General features: G+C 40.1%; 1 protein-coding gene across 2 annotated transcripts; it reads left to right on the top strand.

Moving 5' to 3' along the window:
* The first annotated feature begins 4587 nt into the window (after positions 1-4587).
* On the top strand, positions 4588-25052 carry Oprk1 (opioid receptor kappa 1). Of its 2 annotated transcripts, XM_004653361.3 has the most exons (4): positions 4588-4783; positions 5118-5422; positions 17032-17384; positions 21312-25052. In XM_004653361.3, exons 2-4 carry the CDS (start codon positions 5166-5168, stop codon positions 21842-21844), a joined length of 1143 nt encoding a protein of 380 aa, XP_004653418.1. In that variant the 5' UTR covers positions 4588-4783; positions 5118-5165; the 3' UTR covers positions 21845-25052. The 2 variants fall into 2 exon arrangements, with proteins under 2 accessions (XP_004653418.1, XP_045000510.1); XM_045144575.1 differs by lacking the exon at positions 4588-4783 and having other exon boundaries at positions 5305-5387.
* Positions 25053-26015: the final 963 nt, after the last annotated feature.

Here is a 26015-nt window from a genome sequence, read left to right as displayed (position 1 = left end):
ATCAGCTTGATGGATTGCCACATTTATTTTGGATGCTCTTGTTCACTTCCCTGGATCCAACCACCTTTTTTGTCTCTTATGCTCAAACTCTCCTCCCCATATCAGGTACACAAATAAATGCTTCCCTGGTGGCCCAAACTCAGCCTTCCAAAACCAGAGATCATTATGTTCTACCCAAAGCTTGCAGTGATTTCCCTAGAATTTCTTTCCATTAATGATACTGTCATGCACTTGGTCACCCAAGCATTGTCCCAAAGTAATTCTAGGTTCTTCCTCCTCCCTAAATTCCAAATTCACTCAAACTACAAGTCTTGCCAATTTAATTTCCTAAATGGTCCTCAGAACTATCATCTCTTCCCCAACTTCTTAGCAATTGTATTGCTTTAGTGCTGAGCTGTTGCTTACCTAAGCCTTTAGGAGAGGTTTAGCGCTGATTCTGCCCAAGTGCTCACTCCATCCGACTCCTCCCATTTCTCAATTTCCCTTACAGAGCAGCCTTTGCATGACAGTGTATGTACCATAGTTCTTTTGGTACTCCAACTGTGGTTCCCTCCACCCTGCTCAGCTCTCACAGTGGACCCATAGGATACTTGTGACTCAGCAAACCCTCCACATCTTGGCAGGCTGTCACACCTTTGCTATGTGCCTTCTCACTTGTTTCTAGTAAATATTACTCACATTTCAACCTCTACCTTGGTGTCATCTTTGCTATATACTGGAGATAATTTCTGCCTCCTTTGGACTAGTTCTGTCCTTCCAGTTCTGTCCTGGGGCAAATAGGCCATTCTTTTTACCAGAGCTTCTCCTATTCACCACTGTGACAAGTGACTGGTAACAGATTTGATGGATTCAAGTCACCAAAGAGGCTTAGTATGAAAAGTTTCAGTTTTGAGTCTAGGCCCATAGGAGATTCCTTTTGACCCTCATCTATGTACAATAAAGATGACTTTTAAGCATGGAAGTAAATATGCTGATTCAATATGGACTTCCATCTTTCATTCCAGTCACTACTGTCCCTCAAATGAAGAAAGTGATGTTTTATAAATCCAAATCTGAGCATTACTCCCTTTGACTGGGCATTTTCAGTGTCTATCACTATTAGATTGAATTCCAAAATAGTTGGTCAGACAGAAGGACCTGCCATTGTACTTTATACCCCACACTGCCCTTGACTACAATGCCACATTTATGCCCTCTTCTGCTCTCTAATGTCCTTTCCATGTCCTGCAGTCTGCCTATAGAGGTCCGGTTTTCCTCTCTCCTGCATAATAACCATGAGGTATCAGCTCCAATATCATATCTTTTAGAAGAATATTCCTCATGCTTTCTCACACACTATGACTCCCTGGCATCCGGTCTTCTTCAGAGCCTCTACACACTGTGCAGGTTGTACAGCAAGTAAGCACGCATGCAAAATTTCACAGCATGACTTCACTTCCAAGATGAGGTGAATGGAAACATGTATAATGATAACTCACTGAAGGTGTTTCTAGAAGGGAGGCCATCTTTAAACACTTTATTTATTTACTTATATAAGAGAAAGAGGTAGGTAGATAGAGAGAATGGGCTTACCAGAGCCTCCAGCCACTGCCAACAAACTCCAGACACATGCACCACATTATGCATCTGGCTTACATGGGTTCTGGAGAGTTGAAACTGGGTCTTTAGGCTTTGGAGGCAAGCACCTTAACTGCTAAGCCATCTCTCCAGCCCAAAGGGGGACAGTTTTCAATGTTTGAACAGACATATTGCACTGGCTATCAGTCACCCTACTTTATTTCCTAGCTAAGATTTTCTCTAGAGTTGGTTCTGTTAGTAATTATTCATAAGAGATTTACAATTTAGATTCTATTTCTCATGCCAGAGCCACTTTGAGAGGGATTGCTTCTGTCTATGTTGCTGTTACACTCTCAGGACCTCCTTTTTCTTCTGCTGCTTGGAGACACTCAGCAGTAGGTGTTGAGTGAAGTGAGCTGGGGCTGGCTACATCTTGGTTTAGTGCTGTGTGAATGCACCTGGGATTTTAAACCACTTTGTCAATTCTGTCCTGGTTTATGTCTGTTGCAAGAACCATAAGAAAGCAAGTTAATCACAGCTGGCTGGAAGGGTATCCAGTCTATCTGACAGAAATGTCAAAGCTTACAGCACCCAAGGTGTTTTGTGGTGATAATAAATAAAAGTCCCAACACTTTTCTTTGTAAAAGAGCTTTCCTTGTCATTTTAAGCATGTTTTCATGGGGTAGAAAGGCAAGTAGAAATAACTTACTAGTAAGTTAACTCACGGTGCTTTATAACAGTGTACAAAACTTAACAGTTCATTTTTCTTTCTATTTTAGAGATTTTATCCAATATTATAAAACCTCTCATTCCCAAGAGTATGACTTCAGGGGAACAGCCATTCAGATGCAGGCTGGTTTCCCTGGCAACAGGAGCCACCTTTAGGTATCTCAATGTTCCACCTATCTTGACTTCACTTAATTTTGATCATTAATTTGATTTTTAATGGCATGTGTGTGGGGGGGAGAATAGGCATGAAACCACTTTTAATTAATGGTCTTTAATATTTAAAAAAACTGTCTCACTTCAAAAAGTTTTCCTATTAATGCACATAATTAGAAAATCATCTTCTAGGGCTGCAGAGGTTGCTCAGTGGTTAAGGTGCTTGCCTGAAAAGCTTAATGTTCAGGGCTCAATTCCCCAGTACCCAAGTAAAGCCAGAAGCACAGATGCATCTGGAGATCATCTGCAGTTGCTGGAGGCCCAGGTGTGTCCATTCTCTCTTGTGCTCTATCTCTTTCTCCCACTCTCTTTCTCTTCTCTATTTCTCTTTCCATCTTACAAATAGACAAACAAACATGTTTTCAAAAGAAAAGAAACTTGTCTTCTAGCTAGAAGTCCTATACTGGCTTCTGCATCCTTCTTCAGTGGTAGAAGTATATCCCAGGAAACCCTTCATTCTCAATGCCTTCTCTATGTGCAGGCTAAACCAACCATAAATTGAAAATTTTCTGTTTTAAATAAAAATTGTTTTTCTATTGACAAATAAAGAAACCAGGAAATGTGAGAATAAGAGTAACAAGAGGCTGGAGGACGGAGACATGCTCCAAAAGATTGTACTGAAGCACAGCTGTATCCTTAACACATGAAACAGTAAGTAGATTAAAAGCTAGATAGGAAATTCGGGACTTCCCAGTATTTTCCTTGGACAAGTCATTTTTCACTTTCTTCTCAATGACAATGCTACTCAGGGTTTGTTAAGTTCAAGTCGAATACCTTGCTGGGCTGGTACTAGCGGCATGTGATCCCTGGCAGATAGTATGTCCCTAGTCAGGAGCAGGAAGACACTGCTACCTTCCTTATGAAGAAGACAAAGGTAGATTCATGGTGGTCTTAGCAGGGCTGCTTGCAAAAGCAGCTGTTGCTTTCCAATGAGAGCTTGCCATCAGACTTAAAGGTTCAAGACTGAAGATCCCTCTCAGAACCCGGAACTGAAGGGACACTGGTGGCCAATGGGAGGTTTTCCTTTTGCTTTTCACCTCCATCAGTCAGGAGAGCTGTGTGTTCATTCGCATCCTGTGGGGAGACAGATGGGCAAATTGAAAGAAGGAGGCATCCTTTTTGACGGTCGGTTGAATGGAAAGGCTATGTCAGCCATTCTAGAACCCAGCTGTGGGCCTGAGTGTGAATTATGGTGAGCAGTGGGGGCCCGAGTTTTTCAGTCGGGGTCAGTGGGTCCACTGAAGAAGTTCACCTCTGGTCAGCTCCAAACCTGCTTATGGTACCCAATGGGATAAGGTGGGCTTCACTCTCTTCCAGGACCCTCCTGGACATCCCTCTATCCCCCGCTTGGTCCCTTTGTGTGTCCTTTGCCTAGGGGTCTCTTTCACCCAGCAGAATCTGACGCTGATCTTTGGCCTGCCATAGTCAGGCAAAGACATAGTGAAAACAGTTTCTGTATAGAGTTCAGGTCCTATGGTATAAGAAGCGAGGAGAACTTGGTGACTGCCGGATGGGTGTAAACAGAGACACCCCCACAGTCCTGGTTAGCAGGGGCCAGTGAGGAGAAGCACCCTACCACACAGAGAATACCTGTCACGGGCACTTTGCATGGAGCCTGCCATCCCATTGGAGCTGAACAAGAACAACAGAACGCACAGAAATAGCCTTTCCTCTGCATCTTAAATCATTAATATTGTATAACCCGCTCTTATTCTAACTGGAATATTTTTCGGCTTCACTTGGGTCATTCTCTAAATGAAATTTAAAATTAAGACTGATTCTCTTATGAATAGAGGCAAGTCTTGTAACGCAAGTCAGTAAGTTCCAAAAACATTACAAAGGATCCGATGGGATCCACACGCACCCTGGTGCTACCTCGGAGCGCACTGCCCTGGTACTAAATCCCGCGCTGCGCTCTGGAGTGGTGTATTGCGGGGAGCCCGGGCGGGTGGGGGCGCGCGGTGGTGGGGCTGTGGGCGGGGTGGGTGGGCGGATCTCAGGCGACGCGGCAGCTTGGCAGCTCCAGCCAGCGGGTCCCCTGCCCCCGACAGTGAGCAGCGTCCCACCCCGCCGCCTCCAGCAGTGGGAGCCACGCACTGAGCAGCTGGGGCGCAGGGGACACTGGGGAAGCAAGCGCCCCAGAGCCTGAGCGCCCAGCGGAGCCCCGCCACCAGAGCCAGAGCCACTGACGCTGGATGGCAGGTGCGTGGCCACCAGGAAGACTGAGAGGGACCTGGTAGTGCGGGGCGCCCCGGGGACCACTTTTCCTGTCTCCACAAAGCAGGTGAGCTTGGGGCTTTCTAGGCACATGGGCTTCTGCTCTGTGCTTTGTGGCAGGGTTGTTCCTTGTTGTCCTTGGAAACTCCGACGGACACTGTAGGGATGTTGCACCCCTGGACAGTGGCTAGTGTAGGGGGGCACCGCAGGAATTGGAGATGGTGAGAGTTGTCTCCACTCTTGCCTGTTACCAGCCAGGCACAGCGGCCGGTGGGGATGGACACAGGGAGGTCCGTCCTCCCTCTTCCTCCTGCAGGGATGTGGGGGAGCCTGAGGGGATGTCATAGGGTCGCGGACAAAGTTTGCCTCTTTGGATCCCGTCTGTCCTTTGTCTCCCGCAGCCCCGCAGGTGCCGCATCTCCTCGCTGTCCGGCTGCTGCGGCGTCACCATGGAGTCCCCGGTGCAGATCTTCCGCCGGGAGCCGGGCCCCACCTGCGCCCCGAGCGCCTGCAGGCTCCCCAACGGCAGCGCTTATTTCCCCGACTGGGCCGAAGCGGACAGCAACGGTAGCGCGGCGGCGGAGGACGGGCAGCTCGAGTCCACGCACATCTCCCCAGCCATCCCCGTCATCATCACGGCCGTCTACTCCGTGGTGTTCGTCGTGGGCTTGGTGGGTAACTCGCTGGTCATGTTCGTGATCATCAGGTGAGCGCGGGCTCAGGGGACAGCAGAGACTGGGCGGCTCTGGGAATGAGCCAGCCTAGTGATTGGGGTTCTTTGGTGAAGGGTTGGGATTCTGAGAGTGGCATCTTGAAAGGGGTGAAGGACTTCTTGGGGAGGTTGCTAGGCGGTTGAAGGGCTCACACTGAGCGAGGCTCTCAGAGGTGGCTTGCGAAAGTAAAAGCCACCTGCCTCTGCGGAATCTAGAACCCAAAACCCTGCTGAAAGATCTGTGTAGGAAAGTACCAAGCTTCAGAACGGAAGTTCAAAGTGTTCTGGTAAGGAAACTAGTCTGCCTGTGTGGTCTCCTGCCTGGTTGCCTGCTCTGGGGTAAAGCATTTTGCCTACTGTCTGTGTAAATATATCTTGAGACATATTTCAGGCCCACCAAATACACTGGAGATAATTCTGAATTGTCTGTGACTCATGAAACAAAAGCCAGTATGCTATTTAGTGTTATTACTGTCGACAGAGTATAATTTTGCATGCTTGAGATCGAGCCCAGTGGCATATGCTAGACAAGGGCTCTGCCACTGAGCTACACCTTAGCCAGGAGCTTTTTGAGACAAGGTCTCATGTCACTCAGGCTGGTTTTGAATTTGCTCTGTAGCCCAGGCAGAGCTCCCAATCCTTTTGCCCCTGTCTCCTTGAGGGCTAGGATTTCAGGTGTGGGCTATTATGTCCAGTGTATAAAAGCCTCATTAAATACCCAAATGCATCTCATTGACTATCAGTAACTATTATACATTAGCCATCTAAATGTGGGCTCTGCAGAATTTTTAGTTACTTTGTTATTTTCCCCACCATGAGAAAATATTTTGCTATTTTTTCATGAAATTGTCTTAAAGTCAGTTTCCAATAATAATGATCCAAATAGCCACACGTATGTTAATGTTCTGATAAGTGCAACAATTCTTAATTTTCAAAAAATAAAATGAGTTTAAAAAACCAAAATTTTATTCTGTGGGAACTTTGAGATCTATGTGTTTTCATTCACTTTCTGGGAGACCTAGTGCTTTGGATATATACACCTTTGAGAGTAAGAATTTTAAATTCCTTTGAGGAGTCCCTAAAATCAAGGGGGATACAAGTCACCCTGCTTACAGACATTGAAGGGATGAAAAATTCTTCTGTTCTTTTTCATCTTGATTTTAGTTTTGAAATAAGTCCTTTATTTATTACTATGAACGTTGAAAACAACATCTGTCAGAGAATGAGTCTTTTTCCTGGAAAGCTGTTGTAATAAAAACACCTCTTTATCACAGAGTGGGCTTTGGAATGTCAAGTCTTTCATTCCTGAAATTAAAACCACCATTTAAGCCTTTCAGTGCATATCATACATATAAAATTAGTGTATAGAGCTTGGCGTCCTTGTCCTCCATGAAGGCTTAATACATGTAAGAGGTATTTGATCAGTGGTAAGTGCCATTAAAGAGGAGGAGTCTATGATAAAGGCAAAGTGTTTGCAGCTCATGAGTAATCACAAGGCTGGTAATGATAACAGAGGAGATTCGACAACAGAAAAGACCACTGTATTCAGGTTAAAAAATAATTTTTAGGGAATTCCTATAGAGGCATGTTTTTGGTAATAAAATTGTTGCTACACAGATGAGTACACTAATGGAAAACATTAGCTCTCTTCTTTTTCGTGTCATTCAAAGTGCTTAAGTAAAGCAAGACATCTTACTGTTATGTGAATAAACACCAGCCATCATGAGTGTGGAAAGGCTTCTCTGTTACTTTATAGCTTTGTAAATGACCCTATAGACCTGGATTAAACAGAATGAAGAAACCTAAAATAGCATTTAGATACTATGTACAAAAGTAGGCAATTATAAGAAAAAGAGTTCTTTTAGTTTAAGTAGAAGTTTTAGTGAACCGAGTTTTGTATCAGTTGCTTTCTCATTGCTGGGGTAAAATCTGACCAGAACTTAGGAAGGGAAGAGTTTGGTTTGGCTTACACTTGCAGAGGGTGGAGTCTGTATGGCAAGGAAGGCATGAAAGGAATGGAAAGCGTGCCACACTGCAGCACAGGAAGCAGAGGGAAGCAAGAATAAGGATGGCCAGGTTACAAAGCCTCAAGGCCTGACTGCTGTGATACACTTCTTCCAGCAGAGCTCCACCTCCTAAAGGTTCACTATCTTCCCAAAGATGCCATCTCACACGGATCAAGTAATCAGACACATGAGCCTATGTGTGCATGAAGGAGCAGTTTACATTCAAACCACCATAAATTCCCATAGATATTTAGATTAGGACTTGTTAGATAGGGATACATTCAGTGAAAATACTTTGAAAGTTACATTTCACAAAGAATGTCCATTCTTCTCCCACTTTCTTAACTACACAGTTTTTAGGCTTGAATATATTAAAAGCAAAATGCATCTGTAACCCAGAAGGCAAACTACAGTTTACTTCAGAAGGGAAAAGAGGTTTTATAATTTCTTCATACTGATAGACTCAAAGAACTGAAGAATAAAACCTTTGAAGGAAATTTGATGGATTTGGGTTTATTTAGCTTAGGAGAACACCTAGAGATTCCAGGGAGGACACAAGAGGGTAATGGTGCATTTGCCAGAAATGTGCAAAGCTGGAGTGTGGGTTCATGTGCATCAAGCACTTTTTGTTGTTGTTTATTTTAAATTATTTATTTGAGAGTGACAGAGAGAAAGAGAGGCAGAGAGAGAGAGAGAGAGAGAGAGATTGGCAGAGAGAGGTAGAGAGAGAATGGGCACACCAGGGCTGCCAGCCACTGCAAACAAACTCCAGATGCATGTGCCCCCTTGTGCATCTGGTTTACATGGGTCCTGGGGAATTGAGCCTCGAACTGGGATCCTTAGGCTTCACAGGCAAGAGCTTAACTGCTAAGTCATCTCTCCAGCCCTCAAGCAATTTTTATGAAAGCTGGGCTTAAAATTATGGCAGTCCATTTTGAGAAGAAGTATTCTTTAGTATGGAAAGTGTCCCAGCATTGTTTGTCCTTCCAGAGACTTATTCCAGAAGTGGAAATGCAGCTCAGATGCCTGGCAGGCGCAGGTCTAGGGCAGCCATCTTCAACCTGGGGGAAGTTTAGGGCTGTGGAAAAAATGCAGACTATTTTTTAGATTGCCTTAAACAAATAGCTCTTCCCACCTTGGGCTCTTGGAGTACTCCCTGGTATCTTTGGAGTATATTTAAAGTTTCAGGAGTTCTCATCATTGAATGTGCACCAAGTGTCATAACCCATAATATGAGGGCACATTAGCATCTCACTATGAAGACATTAAAACATACTCTAACTTCTCATTGGGTTTTGGGGGTTGTGGTTTTTGTGTGTGTCCACTGGTGAGAAGTTTAGAATTAAAACCCAAAATATCTTGACTTCCTCATTTGTAGTTCACTCTTAGCACTCAGGCCACCTGCACACTTGACCTAAGTCAGAAATCTTAGACATGCAAGCCCTACTTGTATTTCAAACATCTATACTCACACCTACTTGCCTCCTTAGCAAGCATAATTGAAATCAAATGGGCACATAATAAGTGCTGAACAGAAAATTCTCCCTACCTCATGTGAATTATTTTACTTAATCTTAACCAATGATAGGAATATTCTAAAACCTCTTTGCCCCTTTGAAGTAAACTGTAGCTTGCTTTCTGGGTTATAGATGCACTTTGCTTTCCTAAAATCTGTGTAGTTGAGAAAGTGGGAGAAGGATGGACATTCTTTGTGAACTATGTAACTTTGAAAAACAAGGAACCACATTCTATGGAAATGACTAACTACCTTGGCCTAAATTAAAATGTCTTCTCAAAGGTAGAGTTACTGCACTCATGCTTGCTGTATGACTCTAGGCACCCAGTCGGTGTAGTAGGAAGCAACACACACACTATCTTCTAGTGGTAGTGGAAGTGATAGACTCCCACCCGAGTGCCTATTGGAACTCAGTTGAACATTTGTTCTTTCCATGGCAGTGAGAGGAAGGGGGGAACTTCTCCTTGGGTACTGTGTATTCCAGTGGAATCATTACTTGGACATTCCCTGCAGCAATAGCATGCTCAGATATGATGTATACCTCAGGTCCTGGCGGTACTTGGCTGCCTATGTGGTAACTGCAGGGCAAGGGCCAGACATTCCTGCTTCTGTTCTGTTCTCTTTATAGCTTTTTCCTGTGCACATTGGAGAACAATAATGCTGGGGAACTCCAAGGACCTCACTCCCATGTGAATATACCTCTTCTTTAGAATACTATAGACTGTGGCTGGAGAGATGGCTTAGCAGTTAAATGCTTGCCTGTGAAGCCTAAGGACCCCGGTTCAAGGCTCGATTCCCCAGGACCCACGTTAGCTAGATGCACAAGGTGCCGCATATGTCTGGAGTTGGTTTGCAGTGGCTGGAGGCCCTGGCATGCCCATTCTCTCCCTCTCTCTCTCTCTCTGTCTCTCTCTCTCTCTCTCTCGGTCCCTCCCTCCCTCCCTCTTTTGTTCTCTCTCTGTCTGTCACTCTCAAATAAATAAATAAAAATAAACAACAAAAAATTTTAAAAAAAGAATGCTATAGACTGAGAGAAATTCAAACTTATGTTATTTCAAAACAATGGTTGTGTTTTATTTCTTTGTAGAGATGGATAAGGTACTACCCTTTAGTACAGAGCTGTAATTTCTATAAAAAGTAATCCAGAAGGAAACTTAGCAAATCCACCTCATTGAGATGAATTGTAAATATCTGGGGAGTTAATGAAACAAGCTCATTATGTTTTCAAAGCATTCAGCTGAAAAGTCATATGAGACAGTCATTTTTATTCCTGATCTTCTATTTTCTTTAATATTTAAAAATATACTTTTCTAAAATGCCAGTTTTATGTTCACAGGAAGACAAAATAGACAGGGCAGATTTCCCACATGCCCCTTGCACCCCACATACACAGTCTCCCCATCTTCAGCAACCCCACTGAATGGGTCATTTGTTACAACTGATGAACCAATATCAAAACAACACTGTCACCCAGACTGCAGCATTTACACTGAAGCTCATTCCCTAATAAGTTCCACTGGGACAGAAGGAACAAATGAAAATTGTATATATTGGAGATGTGCAATGTGGACATTTGTAATGTAATTTGTTTTTTTAATGTTGCCAGCCTGTGGTGCTAGTGGAAAGTGGCAGAACTTTTAAAGGTGGAGCTTAGTGTCACTGGGGGAATGTTCTTGAGGAGGAGATCCAAACACTGTCTCTAGTCTCTCACTCTCTCCTTCTCTCCTTTCTTGATGCATAAAGTGAACAGAATTCCTCTGCCATATGTCATATGCATGTGTTCAAGTTCACTCTATGAACTGTTAGATATTTGCTATAGTAAAGGAGTGCACTTAGAGAAAAGAAGTAGCTAAGCTTATTTTTTTTTTCATTATGTTGGTACCAAAGATGGGCTTTTTACAATCTCACTACTTTGGGTTTCAGGCAAGTCACCTACTTCCTCTGAACTCTTTTTTTGTCCCCAAATGGGTACAGTTGGCCCTTCATGCTTGAAGGTGCCTCTATAAACAAACCAAAGATGTGTGTACCCTATACACATACATGCAGAGGCCAAAGGAGAATACTAGGTGGCCACATTTTTCCCATTCATCTATTTCCTTGAGACAAAGTCTCTATAGACCTTTTATTTATTTATTTTATAAAACATTATTCCCAAAACAATATGTTTTAACAGACATCCACATATTATTTATTACATGAGATATGAGCAACCTAGATGCTATTCACATAGGTTGTATATAAATACTATCCTATTTCATACAAGAGGCATGAATCCTTATGGAATTTGGTGTCTTTGGAAGCTATGAGAAGACATCTATACTGTCTATGGAAAAAAACTTCAATACCATAGATATTTGGCAGTGTTTTACCTAAAAAGTGCTCTATGCTATGCTTTATAGAAGCGGTCCTCCTGGATATGCCATCCTTAAAGTTTTCTACCATCATAATGCAGACTGGCCCACACTAATCAGAATGACATTCAACTTTTAGCAAAATGGCAAAATTGCAAAAATGGTAACATTCGCAGAATGACATTATTTTTCTGATAAAATAAAATGCCTGACTCTGTAAGCATCTTTGAAGAAGATGGTCCTGAGTTGTTTTACTTAATACATATGGATTCTGATAGCCCCTAAGAAATATGGAAATGTCTTCTAAGACTTTATCAGACTTCCTTTCCGGGAAAATTAGGAGTAATAGTATTTTGAGGGGTTATACTTTGGATTTTTAGGGTTGTGGTCACAAATGACCACAATCTCAATAGCAGCCACTGCCAGAACATTGACAGTGGAGACCAACATCACCTGAGCAGTTATCAAGGACAAGGGTCCACTCATGCTTAGTAATTTTATACTGCATGTTATCAAATCACCATGAAAACTTTGTTAGATAAAATGAAATTCCTAAAACAGTACCTGTCACATAATGAGCCATCAGTATATGCTTAAAATGATTTTGTTCTTCTGGAATCTAAGGTTCTTTTTGGCCCAGCACCACTGTTGCCATACAGCCAGCCTGGCATCACTCCCTGGTAGGACTCCTGAGCCAGGAAACTCATCTTCTCAGCACCACCTGCAAGGAGACACTGGCTCTCCAGCCTCTCTATGCACGTAGTGGTTCTGAAGCTCAAGGTCCTGCCAGATACTGATTGCAAGTTACCATCCTTTTGTGTATTCCTTTAGTTCACATGATAATTTGGAGTCAATTAGTTTGATCCTAAGACTGAGTCTATATATTGAATTTATTTTGCAGTTACCTAAAATTTTAATAGTCACTTGATAAACACATTGAAACAGGAGAGGGATGAAGACAGGAAACACAATAGAAACAAGAGTAGGAAGAGAAGAAAGGATGTTTAGATCAACATAGGACAAAACTGGAGGTAAAGGCTAAAAGCAAAGAAATCAATACAGCTAAAAGGATGTTAGGAATCAATTGTGAGAACTAAGATTTATTGTGCTATTGTCATGAAGATTGTGAAATGAAGTTGCCAATTAAAGATGTATCACTGGACTTAAAATAACAACAGCAAAACCTGGGCAATGTAGCTCCTCAGCAAAGGAGGTCAGCGTAAGCATCTTTGTCTTATCTGAGCAGAGCAGGCCCAGAGAGAGAAGGAGAATCCCCCAGGCCACTAGCCACAGGTCAGTATTATCTCTTCTGGTGCCTCCTTTCTAGCGCCACATTCTTCCAGAAACTCTGCCTGCTGACACTGGTTCCTGACATCTCAAAACATAATTTTGATCCTTTCACCATCACACAAAGGCCCATGGATTCCATTCTCTTGCAAAAAGGTGTTGCCTAGGAGAGGTGAATTAGAGTGTCCAGCACCAGTAGCATTTTGAGCTCTCTGAAGCATTCTCCATGGAGCTCATACTCCCAAGTCCTCAGTTGACCCTTCTTCCTGGTCTGTCCTTTGCCATCCATGCAGTGCTCTGCAGTGTTGATTTATATTTGTAGTACTGCTGGTTTAGCAAGGATGGCCCCTGGTCTTTGCTCTTTTAATGCCATATGCTCCTATGGCATGCATGCTAAAAAAGGCATCTGCCTTCTGCTTCTCCACATAAGCCAAACCTTCCCACCTACATGGTACCATTTTATTTGAAATGCTTACAATTTTTTGTAATGATGTGGTATGGATAAAATGGGGAAAAAATTAGGCTGGAGGATGGCTTAGAAGTTAGGCAGTTGCCTACAAAGCCAAAAGACCTAGGTTTGACTCCTCAGGACCCATGTAAGCCAGATGCACAAAGTGGCACATGCATCTGGAATTTGTTTGTAGTGACTAGAGGCCATGGAGCACCCATTCTCTGTCTCTGTTTCATTCTTTCTCTCTCTCTCTCACACTCAAATGAATAAATAAAAATAAATTTAGAAAAGGAAAAGTTTTCATCACTTATCATCAGAAGGAAGCTTTCTTATTTCTTCCTCAGTTGACATAAAATGAGTGAGATGACTGACTAATGTTTTATGGTGGCTGAGCATAAACTATGCCAGAAGGGTCCATCAGAATCTCTGAGGATAATGGTCATGTCTTGTTTTAGATCCATATGCTCATAGGGACTGGTCAAATTCAGTATACAAGACCATGAACAAGTATTTATTTAACTTCTACTTTAAGTTACAACTATATGTTCTCATATAGTTTCTCATATCGCAGGTTTGTAAGCATGTGTCTCCAGAACCTTGGTGAGGCCTGTCCTGATCCTCCCACTGAGATTGATCTCTGCATATGCTGTTCCGATCCCTTCTTTATCCAAGCCCTAATTCTTTCTGGCTATAAGAAAGACAGGACATAAGTCTCAGGGTCAACTTGAAAGGCAGTTGTGAAAATCAAAATAAGATACATGGAAGTCAAGATACTGGATTTTGAAAACTTTCAAGTACTAGAATAATGTAAAAATACAGAAAATGGCGTCAAAATCTTGGGCTGGAAATTTTGCTATGCCGTTTAAACTATGTGACTTTATGAAGATTTAAGGAAATACTGTGTTTCTTAGTTGCCTTATCTATAAAAAATGGAGATTGACATTTGTCATGTGGAGTTATTGGGAGTCCTAAATATAATTGGATCTATGGAATACATAAGGAGGGCTAGACCCAAGGAACCTTCTGAAATGACTAATTATTATAATAAGCATCCATATTCAGATTTTTTATTCTGAAGTCTAATCACAAGATATTAATTCTTTGTAAGTTTCATACCCTTATTAGTTACAAATATTTTTTGCCACATGTTCTCCCTCATATGTGGTTCCTAGCTACAGATGATTGGGCTTCCACATGAGAAGGAAAATACTTAGTAGCAGAGGCCAGTAAGTTAAAGAGGAGATATAAAGGGAAGAGAAAGGAAGGGATGAGGGTACTTAATAGGTTGGTCTTGTATATATGTAACTACAATGATTGAGATGGGGAGGTAATATGATGGAGAATGGAATTTCAAAGGGGAGAGTGCCAGGGGTGGGGAGGGAGGGTATTACCATGGGATATTTTTTATAATCATGGAAAATGTTAACAAAAATTGTGAAAAGAAAAAAAAAGAAAGGGTACAGGAGGAACACGAATATGATCAAAATATATTAAATACATGTATGTAAAAAAGTCATAATAAAAAATAAATATTTTTAAATGTTAATATGCCAAGTATCACTCAATATATTATGAGTATCTAATATACCTATTATATTTTATGGTAGTTTAAGAGTCATTTCATGCATGTTTTTCTACTATGGCATGACCCATGGTTCATTTTACCTCCATGTTTTAAAATTTAGGCTGAATTGGGTAAATAAGGCCATGAGCATTACCTGAAAATGAAATTCCCCTTCTTTCATGTGCTAAGTGGTAGAATCTAGCCACATATGAGTAGGAAGAGAAGTCAGAGAACACAAAATAAATTAAACATGCTCTCTGGATTAGGTGAATTTAATTAATTATCACTGGAATTCTTTGAGGTGAACATTTTATTTTTCATTTAGTCATTGTGGAAAGTGTGTGGTGGTTAGTAACTGCTGGTACATATACATTGGATCTTGAATATTACCTACATAGAGGCCTGTGGATTAAGCACACATTCCCCAGTTTGGTTAGAGATCCTTTGAGAAATGAGGCTTAGTGGGAGGAATTTAAGTTACTGGAAGTGTGACCTTAAATGGGGTCTTGGGATCCCAAGATTCTTTTCATACTCTGCTCATGGTGGTGAGGTGAGTGGCTTGTGCTCCTGCCATGATGTCTTTACTCATCACAGGCCCAAAGCAACAGGGCCAATAAGCTATGAACTAGAACCTCCAAGATAGTAAGCTAAAATAAACCTTTTCTCTATACACGTCAATTATCTCGGGAATTTGTTATCATAATGGGAAGATGACAAACACACTCCTCCAGAATGTCTGTTTGTTGGAGGAAGAAAGAAAGACTAGGCACCAGGTATGCCTTACCAAATTTTGTAAAGCAAAGAGAGAGTGTAGCTTCATAAAGACACAGAGGAATGTTAGTCACAGAATGCAAGAGAAGTTGTCAAGAATATAAGAACATGGCCTGCTGAAAGTTTGCAAGTAACTGGGACTTCATTGGAGTCAGTTGAAAAAGTAGGAGGTATGTTTTGGCATCCCTTCTTTTGAGATAGGGAATGATTTTCTTTTAAGAGAGATTACAATGGAGGGAACAAGTAAACCTCATAAATCTGAATATCAAAATGAAACAGAAAAGATTCTTTTTTCATACTGTAAAGGAAGGGTAAGCAGATATAAGATTCTCTTCTCATGGTGTAAAGAAGGGGTAAGCAGGGCTTATTTATTTGAGAGAGAGAAAAAGTAGCAGATATATAGAGAGAATGGACATACTAGGGCTTCTAACTATTACAAATGAATTCCAGATGCATGTACCACCTTGGACATCTGGCTTACATGTGTACTGGGGAATAGAGCCTGTATCCTTAGACTTCGTAGGCAGATACTTTACCTGCTAATCTCTCTAGTCCCTAAGATTCTCTTCTATAGAGTAAAAGAGGGGTAAGCAGATATAAGCATATTTTCACCTTTTATTTTTGTATTAACATACAAATAATTAGGTTTAGTTATACCATTTTTCAAACAGGATTTTTGTTGTGTCACTTCCATGTTTTCTCTCTCATCTTTCCTTCCCCACCAGGAATCTCTTTCTACTTTCAGTACCATAGGTTTTTTCCAAAAGTATTATAATATTTTAAAGGGAGTATATGGGATGTTTAATGCTCCATGAATTTTTGAAGGTCAATTTTCTAAGTAAAACAGCTCAATTCAAATTTAGGTGAAAATGATGTTATTATAAAACTTCATGTTAAAAAATAAAAAGTAATTTTGATTTATAGGCAGACCTAGTCTATCTTAAAAATTGTGGCCTTCTCCATTGAAAGGAAAAGTAAATTGTGTTCTTAAAATATATTTCAAGATTGTAGTAAAAAAAATATAATTGTTATCATTTGCTGTGGTATTGCTGTGACAGCTATAAATGAATCCAGCTTGTTTTATTTACGTAATATAGTTAAAATTACAAGGAAGTGGCATATTTGAAAGCAGAAACCAACAACCCTGTGTTTTAACCCTTATAATTGAACATATTTAAAATGCAAACACCATTTTAGTTTTTAAAAGGTTGAGTAATTATGATGAGTTATTTCTCAAATAATCATGAAGGGAGAATTGTTATATTTGCTTTACACAAATGACAGAAAAACAAAGGATTTTTAAAAAAATTCTTAAAACCAAGAAATCCTGTGAAGTATTCAAAATAATTGGCATTCCCTAAATAAAGGCCTCTACTATGCAAGCCTGTAAAGTTCTATGAGTATATTCATATATTTATATGCCTATGCTATCTTTAGGGTCTCTTTTGAAACATTTTTAGCAAAGCACTGAAACCATACTAATGATGACCAATCTTTTTGCCTACTTTCTTCCTATAGAATAGTCCTCTTACATAGTACATACTCAGTGAGAACATAAAGAATATACAAACGAATAAAATTAATAATAAAAAGGCTGTCCCATACATTGATTTGAATGGAAAATTGGAAGGAAATGCCAGTTCTTCTTGTCTTTTAGATATACGAAGATGAAGACAGCCACCAACATCTACATCTTTAACTTGGCTTTGGCAGATGCCTTGGTTACCACCACCATGCCCTTCCAGAGCACAGTCTACCTGATGAATTCCTGGCCATTTGGGGATGTTCTTTGCAAGATTGTAATTTCCATTGACTACTACAACATGTTTACCAGCATATTCACCTTGACCATGATGAGTGTGGACCGCTACATTGCTGTATGCCATCCGGTAAAGGCTCTGGACTTCCGCACACCTTTGAAGGCCAAGATCATCAATATCTGTATTTGGCTCCTGTCATCCTCTGTTGGCATTTCAGCAATAGTCCTTGGAGGCACCAAAGTCAGAGATGGTAAGGGCAGTTGTTTGCATGCCAATTATTAAAAAATAATTCTAATTAGATAAACTTTTACTTTGAAAATGAGTGGAATGCATATCTAGAGTGAAATAAAATATAATGGACATGCAGCCAGGCGTGGTGGCACACACCTTTAATCTCAGCACTTGGGAGGCAGAGGTGGAGGATCGCGGTGAGTTTGAGGCCACCCTGAGACTACATAGTGAATTCCAGGTCAGCCTGGGCTAGAGTGAGACCCTACCTTGAAAACCAAAATAATAATAATAATAATAATAATAATAATAATAAAATAAAAGACATTTTGGGAAGCACTGGCCTCAACATTTGTATTTTAATTGACAACATGAAAGACCAAACAAAAAGTGACCAGGAATAATTCTAACAGTATTTCAAGGAGTAACAAGATAAAGAAAGAGGTATATGAACATAAGGTCTCTGGTTGCTCCCAAATTACTTTAAAGTCAATAAATTAATCTTCCTTTTGAAATAAAAAAAAAAAGAATCTGGATGAATGAGGATGAAGCAAGGAATAATAGGCATGGGGGTTTGAAAATATAACCTGTGAGTCCAGGAGTTACCTTGTCTTTCCCCGTAACAAGGATTAAATCATTAAAGGTACATTTTGGCTCTTTTATCTTCTCTAAGGTCATTCCTTATATTATTTTTTTGTGACAGCTTCACTGGCTGTAAGATAGTTCATAATCAGGTTCATCTATGGTAGTAGTTATGGAGAAAATTAGATTTTGGACATGTTAGTTCCTGCCCGGTGCAAGCAGGAGAACTATATTTTTTTTCTGAATTTCTCACTATGTTCCTTATAATCTTGGTCATAAAATGATATTATGAAAGAAATGGGTCTCAATTAGATTTTTGAAAGAAGCAATGAAGATAGATGTGTTTTTGCTTCAGGAAGATATTGCTAGAGGTGTATGTACAGATGCAATGGAGGAAAAGTAATCTGTAATTGAAGATTAATGTAGCCCAAAAGAGAACATGAGGACATATAGTCTTACAGGAGAGCTACTCTCTCCTCTCTTCTCCCCGCACCTGTCTCTGCCTCTCTCTCTCTCTTTCTCCAGATCTCCTGTAGCCCAGGGTGGCCTCTGTTCTCCAACTTGTTGTATATCCAAGGATAACCTTGAACTTCTGATTCTTATGTCTCTAGCTCTTGAGTGCTGGGACTATAGGCATGTGCCACGTGGTTTTTGTAGTGCTAGGTAGCTATCCAACTCAGGGGTTCATGAAAGCTAGGCAAGCACTTATCCAACTAAACTACACTTCCAGCCTACTGTTAAAATTTTCTCTAAAGCATACTTTGTTTATAAAATGAAATTATATATCCATGACCTGTGGTCATTTTGGAGTTCTTTATCATGTTGCTTGTGAAGGGCCTTGAATAACCAGAAGGTATGTTTCAGATAACCTCACTCTCTGGTTCAGGGCTCATTGGCATTTGTGTTCAGCATGCCAGAAACATCATTTGATGGGTGAGTGGTCTTCACAAGCCTTGGCTTGCTGCTCCTTGCCAGTATCTCTCTGAGGTTGATTCAGTTGCAAGGACTCTTGCATGTTGCAACTCTTTAACATTATGGATACAAAGTGTTGAACCAATGCTTAACATATATATGTACATTAATTATTTTAGGAATTCATAGTCTGCCTATCACTATTATTTTAGTAGCTAAGAGCTGTTATAATAACTCTAAGCAGAACAGCTATTTTAAATAAAAAAAGATACAAGAAAATCTTTAACTTGGCTATTAGATCTAACTTTAATTATGGAAGTTGTGAGATGCTGGAATATATATCAATGGCAGCTGCAACCCTACAGGAGTCATATAAAAAAGGAAAAGAAATACTACTTGAAGTGTTCTATACACATTAATTGTTCATATTTATGGGATGCAATGTGATCTTTCAACACATGTGTACAACATGAGTGATCAAATCAGGGCAATTTGCATATCTACTACCTTAAACATTTATCTTTTCCTCCTTGGTAAGGTTCAAAGTTCTCTAGCTATTTTTGTAATATTTTATTTATTTATTTGAGAGAGTGAAAGTGGGAGAGAGAGGGGTGCACTAGGGCCTCTAGTCATTGCAAATGAACTCCAGATATATGTACCACCTTGTGCATCTGGCTTACATGGGTACTGGGGAATTGAACCTTGGTCCTTAGGTTTCTTAGGCAAGCACCTTAACCACTAAGCAATCTTTGCAGCCCTAGTAATTTTTTTCATCTTTATCAGACAAGGTTTTACTCTATAGCCCAAGTAGGCCTGCCCCAGCCTTCCTGGTGCTGAGGTTACAGGCTTGTGCTACTACTCCTGGATCCTTTAGCTATTTTGAATCATATGTTACATTATAATATATGTTATTGTAATTTAACTGTAACTGTGTATTTGTCCAACCTCTGATAAACACTCCACACTTCCACTTTTCTCAGTCACTGATAACCAATATTCTAGCCTCAACTTTGATATGATTAAGTTTTCTCTTTAAAAAAAATATCTTTATCTATTTATTTGCAAGGAGGAAGAGAGAGAGAGAGAGAGAGAAAGAGAGAGAGAGAGAGAAGAGAGAAGAGAGAGAGAGAGGGAGGGAGGGAGAGAATGGGAGTGCCAGGGCATCTAGCTACTACAAACAAACTCCAGATGCATGCACCACCTTGTGCATATGGCTCTACATGGGTATTGGGGAATTAAACCCTGGTCATCAGGTTTTGAAGGGAAACGCCTTAACTGCTGATCTATCTCTCAAGCCTATGATTAACTTTTCTAGATTTTTTTATATGAGAGCAATTATGTAACATTTAAAGAACGAACTTAAGCAACTGTAAAGATTCTTCAAACTGACCATACCCAGTCTTCCTATATATAAAATATTTGATTAAAGTCACAGGTTAAGACCGATTTTCTTAATGATTATCTTTTTATTAATGATACAAATTCATTTTCATTGACATTTTTCAATGAAATTTCCAACTTTATCATTGGTGTTTATTTCACAGATTTAAATTTTTTTTGTTTATTTTTATTTATTTATTTGAGAGTGACAGACAGAGGGAAAGAGACAGATATATGTATATATAGAGAGAATTGGTACTCCAGGGCCTCCAGCCACTGCAAATGAACTCCAGAAGCGTGTGCCCCCTTGTGCATCTGGCTTACGTGGGTCCTGGGGAATCAAGCCTCCAACCAGGGTCCTTAGGCTTCACAGGCAAGCACTTAACTGCTAAGCCATCTCTCCAGCCCCATATTTCACATAGATTTGTAGAAGTAAGTATCATTGACCATTTTATCTATTAATGAATTACTTATTAGCTCCTCCAAAATGTAAGAGAGTTTGTTCAAGAAAAAGCAGAGCTAAAAGGTACATCCAAATTACACATCAACTCTGTTCATCTTTGCTTAGTATTGTAGTCAGCTTATGTTGCTGGGATTAACTTCTAAACCAGGCACAGTTTATTGGAGGAAGAGGATCTGTCATACAGTTGTGTGTATTATTAATAAGCAACAGCTTTTTAGATGAATTGCTTTATGTAGAATAGGGTGTTTAGTATAATATGACACCCATTCTTATTTTGCTGATCTATATCAATATCACATTTTTTCCTTTTTAAAAACATATTTTATTTATTTATTTGAGAGAGAGAGAGAGAGAGAAAGAGAGGGAGAATGGGCACACCAGGGCCTCCACTCACTGCAAACAAACTCCAGATGCATGTGTTCCCTTGTGCATCTGGCTTATGTGGGTCCTAGGGAATCGAATCAGGAACCTATTTGGCTTTTCAGCCAAATGCCTTAACTGCTAAGCCAGCTTTCCAGCCCCTCAGCTTTACATCTTTAACATGGTGCAGTCCCAATACTGACAATGATGGTGCTCTCTTCATGGCCCTGTTGATTTTGGCCCCTCCCACAGATGTGGATATCATCGAGTGCTCGCTACAGTTCCCTGATGATGACTATTCCTGGTGGGACCTCTTCATGAAGATCTGTGTCTTCGTCTTTGCCTTTGTGATCCCCATCCTCATCATCATCGTCTGCTACACCCTGATGATCCTGCGCCTGAAGAGTGTCAGGCTCCTTTCTGGATCCCGAGAGAAGGATCGCAACCTCCGCAGAATCACTAGACTGGTGTTGGTGGTGGTGGCGGTCTTTATCATCTGTTGGACCCCCATTCACATCTTCATCCTTGTGGAGGCTCTGGGCAGCACCTCCCACAGCACTGCTGCCCTCTCCAGCTATTACTTTTGCATTGCCTTGGGTTATACTAACAGCAGTCTCAATCCCATCCTTTATGCTTTTCTTGATGAAAACTTCAAGCGCTGTTTTAGGGACTTCTGCTTCCCCATCAAGATGAGGATGGAGCGACAGAGCACAAGCAGAGTGAGAAACACGGTTCAGGATCCTACTTACATGAGAGATGTGGATGGGATGAATAAGCCAGTATGACTAGTCGTGGAGATGTCTTCTTACAGTTCTCCAGGAAGAGAAGAGTTCAATGATTTTGGCTTTACCCAGATTACCACTGCAGTCTGAGAAGGAAAGATGAGATATTTAACACACTCTTTAAAAATCTCATGGATTGCTTTGAAGTTATGAGATGTAAGCTGTATTAGTGACCCAGGTCCCTGGAAGCAACAATGCTGTAGCATGGAGGACAGAAAATCCTAGGAACAAATGGACCACTACTCTGGGTCTGAGAATCCAGCCTAATTCTCAACCCTGTTGATGAACAAAGAAATGGGCCTTTTTCTTCTGATTTTCTAGGTTTAGTTGGTGCCCTTCTGCTGTGACCTTCCTATGCAATGTGGTTTCTAAGCTCTGTTTAAGAAAACTGGGAAAATAAAAGCAAGATCATTGGTTCCAGAGCTTACTAGACACTCGATTCATATGCTTTACACTGACAGCAACAACCTCAAAAAGAATGAAGCATATCTACATGCTTCGTAGGCCAAGCTTATTCAGGACTTGGATGCCAACCTGCAATGCCTGATGTTCACCTATGGTGTATAATATCATCTTGACATTGTGAATTTACTTAAACATGTTAATGGTGGCTTTTAACATTGTCTAATATATGAAAACTACAGTTGCTATTCAGATACATAATATTCTGATAAAGCATGTACTGATACCAAGAAGTATAAAGGTTACCATCAAAAAGTGTATAAAGTTTTATCTTTAAATAATACTCTATGTATAAAAAAGGAGCAGGCTTTCTTTCCAACAAGGAAATTTCTCAAGAGTGCATTAGTGGTATCTGAGAGGTATTAAGAGTTGATGCTGAGACATTTTGCTGCCACATAAGATACTCTCTGGGAATCAGTCATAGTGTGATTTCTTCTAGATTTATCAAACACCATTTAGACATTTAACAACATTCAAACTTGGCTTTAACAAATATCCCAACCTTGAATTCAATCCAAGATTATAGTCTTTACAGAATCTAGTATGTTTGTAGCATCTCTTTGTAAATCCATAGCTATTGCAGATTTTCTCTATTCATGGAGAAGAAGGTATGATAATGTGTATCTCAAGATACTATTTTGTGCCTTTCAGCAGGAAGTAGAATTGTTCCTAAATGTGTGCTGAATAAGGAAATGAAGCTTCTTGGGGTGCCTGAACACAGCTTGCATGGGGTTCTCAAAGGCCATGCCTGCTGAGAATAATGCCCTGAGCAGCACATTTAGGATAATTTTGCTAAAACTTCCAGATGACACATAAATTTTCTCTTCTTTTCCTTAAAAGTCATGGTTTCATAGGTAATGGCTTTTTGTGACTTGCCTGGGAAGAAGAAGAAAGGGATAATTTAGAAATTGCACTTATCTGTAGGCCTGTGTCTTATAAGGACAGCACCCTTCGTAGTGCAAGCAGATCATCTGACATGTGATCTGAATAATTCTACATCTCTGCTCACCCTGTGCTTGACTCTGGCATGCTCACCCTCTTCCTTCTGAAGACAAAGTCCTGCATTAAAGGCTGGAGAATTTCAATGATCATGTTTGCCTCCATTCCAGATTTTTAAAAATATTGTATGTATTTATTTGTTTGAGAGAAAGAGAGAAGAAGACAAAGAGAGGAAGAGGCAGATAGACAGAGAATTGAGGTACCAGAGCCACCAACCACTGCAAATGAACTCAAGATGCATGCACCACTTTGTGCATCTGGCTTATGTGGGTAAGAGAATTGAACCTGGGACCTTAGGCATCTCTTCAGCCCTGCATTTCAGATTTTTATGGAACTCAATGCAATGGCTTAAGTTGACCTAGTAGATATTTTTCCTAATGAATATGAAGCACTCTTCTGAGTATTTATTAAATGTCACTGAAATCCCTACATACTTTTATATTCTTGTATATGAAGCAAAATTGGACTTGATTAAGAAAAGTTTTAAATATAGATTTAATGTGGGGGTTAAAATAAGGAAAGACACTCTATTGAGAGTGGGAATGAGCTTGTTAAGTAAGATAGTTGCCACTCTATATCCTGTAGCTGAATATAAATACATAGGACTGGCTTAAGTGTTGGTTGACATTAACCCAATAGTTAAAAATGTTGCTACTATATGAGAGATATCTATATACAGAGTCCTTCTAGGAAAAATCCCACTGAGATAAGAAATTTTAAAAGCTTCTACAGAGTATCAAAGCCCAGAAGATTTTGTTTGTGAATTCTTACATAATACAAAAATACAATAGAGATATTACCATGATAGATGAACTTAGACCATTCTCTTTAGAATTCCATATACTCTTCTTAGGAGTAATTGCCATTATTGGGGTCTGAATCTTCTTATGATTCTTCTGCATCTCTTGATATATAAATGTGCATACCAAAGAAAAAGACAAGTAGCTTTAATGCTCATGAGATGTGCTTCAAGTTTCCCAACTACTGCTAATGCTGACCCCCTCAAATTGAAAAGGAAATATGCCAATGTCATTTTAGGGTATTACTTTAAAGAATGATCAAAGGAATCACATGTGACAAGAAAAATGCCAACCATAAAATTGTGTTTTAATATTGAAAGTGTATACAAGTGTTTATTTTTGTGAGCAAAAGCACATGCATATGTTCATGTGTGTGTTGCTGTGGGACAGTGGTTATAGTGTCATTCTTTAATTGTTGCAGACAGTGCATTTGTCCAAGTCCCATGGACCCTTAGGTAGCTATGGTTTGAGATTCCTGCTCTACCATCAAACAAAGGAGGCCTGCTAGGTCTCTGATGTCATAAACTTGAGATTGACTCTGCATGAGCTTTATCTTTTCATCCAGGTAACAGTTTTTTGAACAAAAACATCACTTAGAAAAACCACAGAAATTTGAGAAGATGGTTTCATTCTGTATTGGTATATTACAAAGAAACAAATGCTATTAAACTTGGAGCTGGGAGGAAGGATCATTAAGTTAAAGTATTGGCTGCACAAGCATGAGGACATGAGTTTGCATTGCAGGTCCCCGTGTAAAATGCTGAGTATGGCAGTGCACATCTATAATACTAGAACTGGGGAGGTAGAGACAGGACTGTAGGACTTTCTGGCTAACTTGTCTAGCCCAAAGGGTGAGCTGTGGATTCAATGAGAGATGCATGTTATCTCAGAGAAAAAAAAAAGGTTGGAGTGTGATCCAATAATGTCAATCTCTGTCCTCTATTTGCATACATCATACACATGCAGAAGTTGTTAAATTTATATGCAACAATTTAAGAATGCTTAATCTAACACTGGGATAGAAGGTGAACAAAATGAAAGAATACATTAGCTTGTTTTAAATTAAAGCATTTTAAGGAGAAAGCTGTGACATGGTTGTACATACATTCAATGAGATTTCAAGTAAGTGTTACTTGGATAACTCAGCACCAATATGAAAACCCCATCCAAGAAGACCGTAAACTGGCTTGCAACAATATAATTTTCTTCTCTTAAGGAAAATTACATTCAAATATCCTTTACTATAATGTATATTACTTATATGTTTACAAGATAGTTCTGTATTGTATATGTGATTCTGTGCCTTGTAATAAAACAAAAATTGTACCTGTTAAAAATTACAACAGTCTATTGGTACATCATTCATTCTTCAGTGATTTCAGGGACTTTACATGTCCTCAAGAACTGTTTTCCCAGACTACATATGTCACTTTATCCATTCACAATAGTGTGATAGATAATTAATGGAAATTTACAAAATGTGCATTATTCTAAACTGATCTTAAATCCCTAGGAGTTTAGGAATTTGTGGCATAACATAGGAAAATCCAGCTTTTAAGTAGTAATGTTACCCAAGATCCCAGAATCAATGTAAAATACTTCCTTCCCAATGAAAATCCACCTTTTCATTATGGAAACTTGATATATCCAAAAATCAAGCATTATGGTAAGAATAGGTTCAACCAAACTCAGCTTGTAAATAAATTCAGCCTTCTGCCCTACTAGTAATATAACCACAAACCGTTTTTAAGCATCATATTTGCTCACATAAGGCCAGAGCAGGTTGGAGAGATGGTGTAGTCAATAAACTACTTGCTGTGCAAACACGAGGACCTGCGCTTGAATCCCTGGCAAACACACACAAAAAAAATGTGGGGTATGGTGGCACAGGCCTATAGTCCCAGCAATGGGAC

The sequence above is a fragment of the Jaculus jaculus genome, chromosome 2 (assembly GCF_020740685.1).
Source record: "Jaculus jaculus isolate mJacJac1 chromosome 2, mJacJac1.mat.Y.cur, whole genome shotgun sequence".
NCBI classification, from domain to species: Eukaryota; Metazoa; Chordata; class Mammalia; order Rodentia; family Dipodidae; genus Jaculus; species Jaculus jaculus.
The sequence above is the reverse complement of the archived record's forward strand: the minus strand, read 5'-3'. Positions and strand labels throughout refer to the sequence as shown.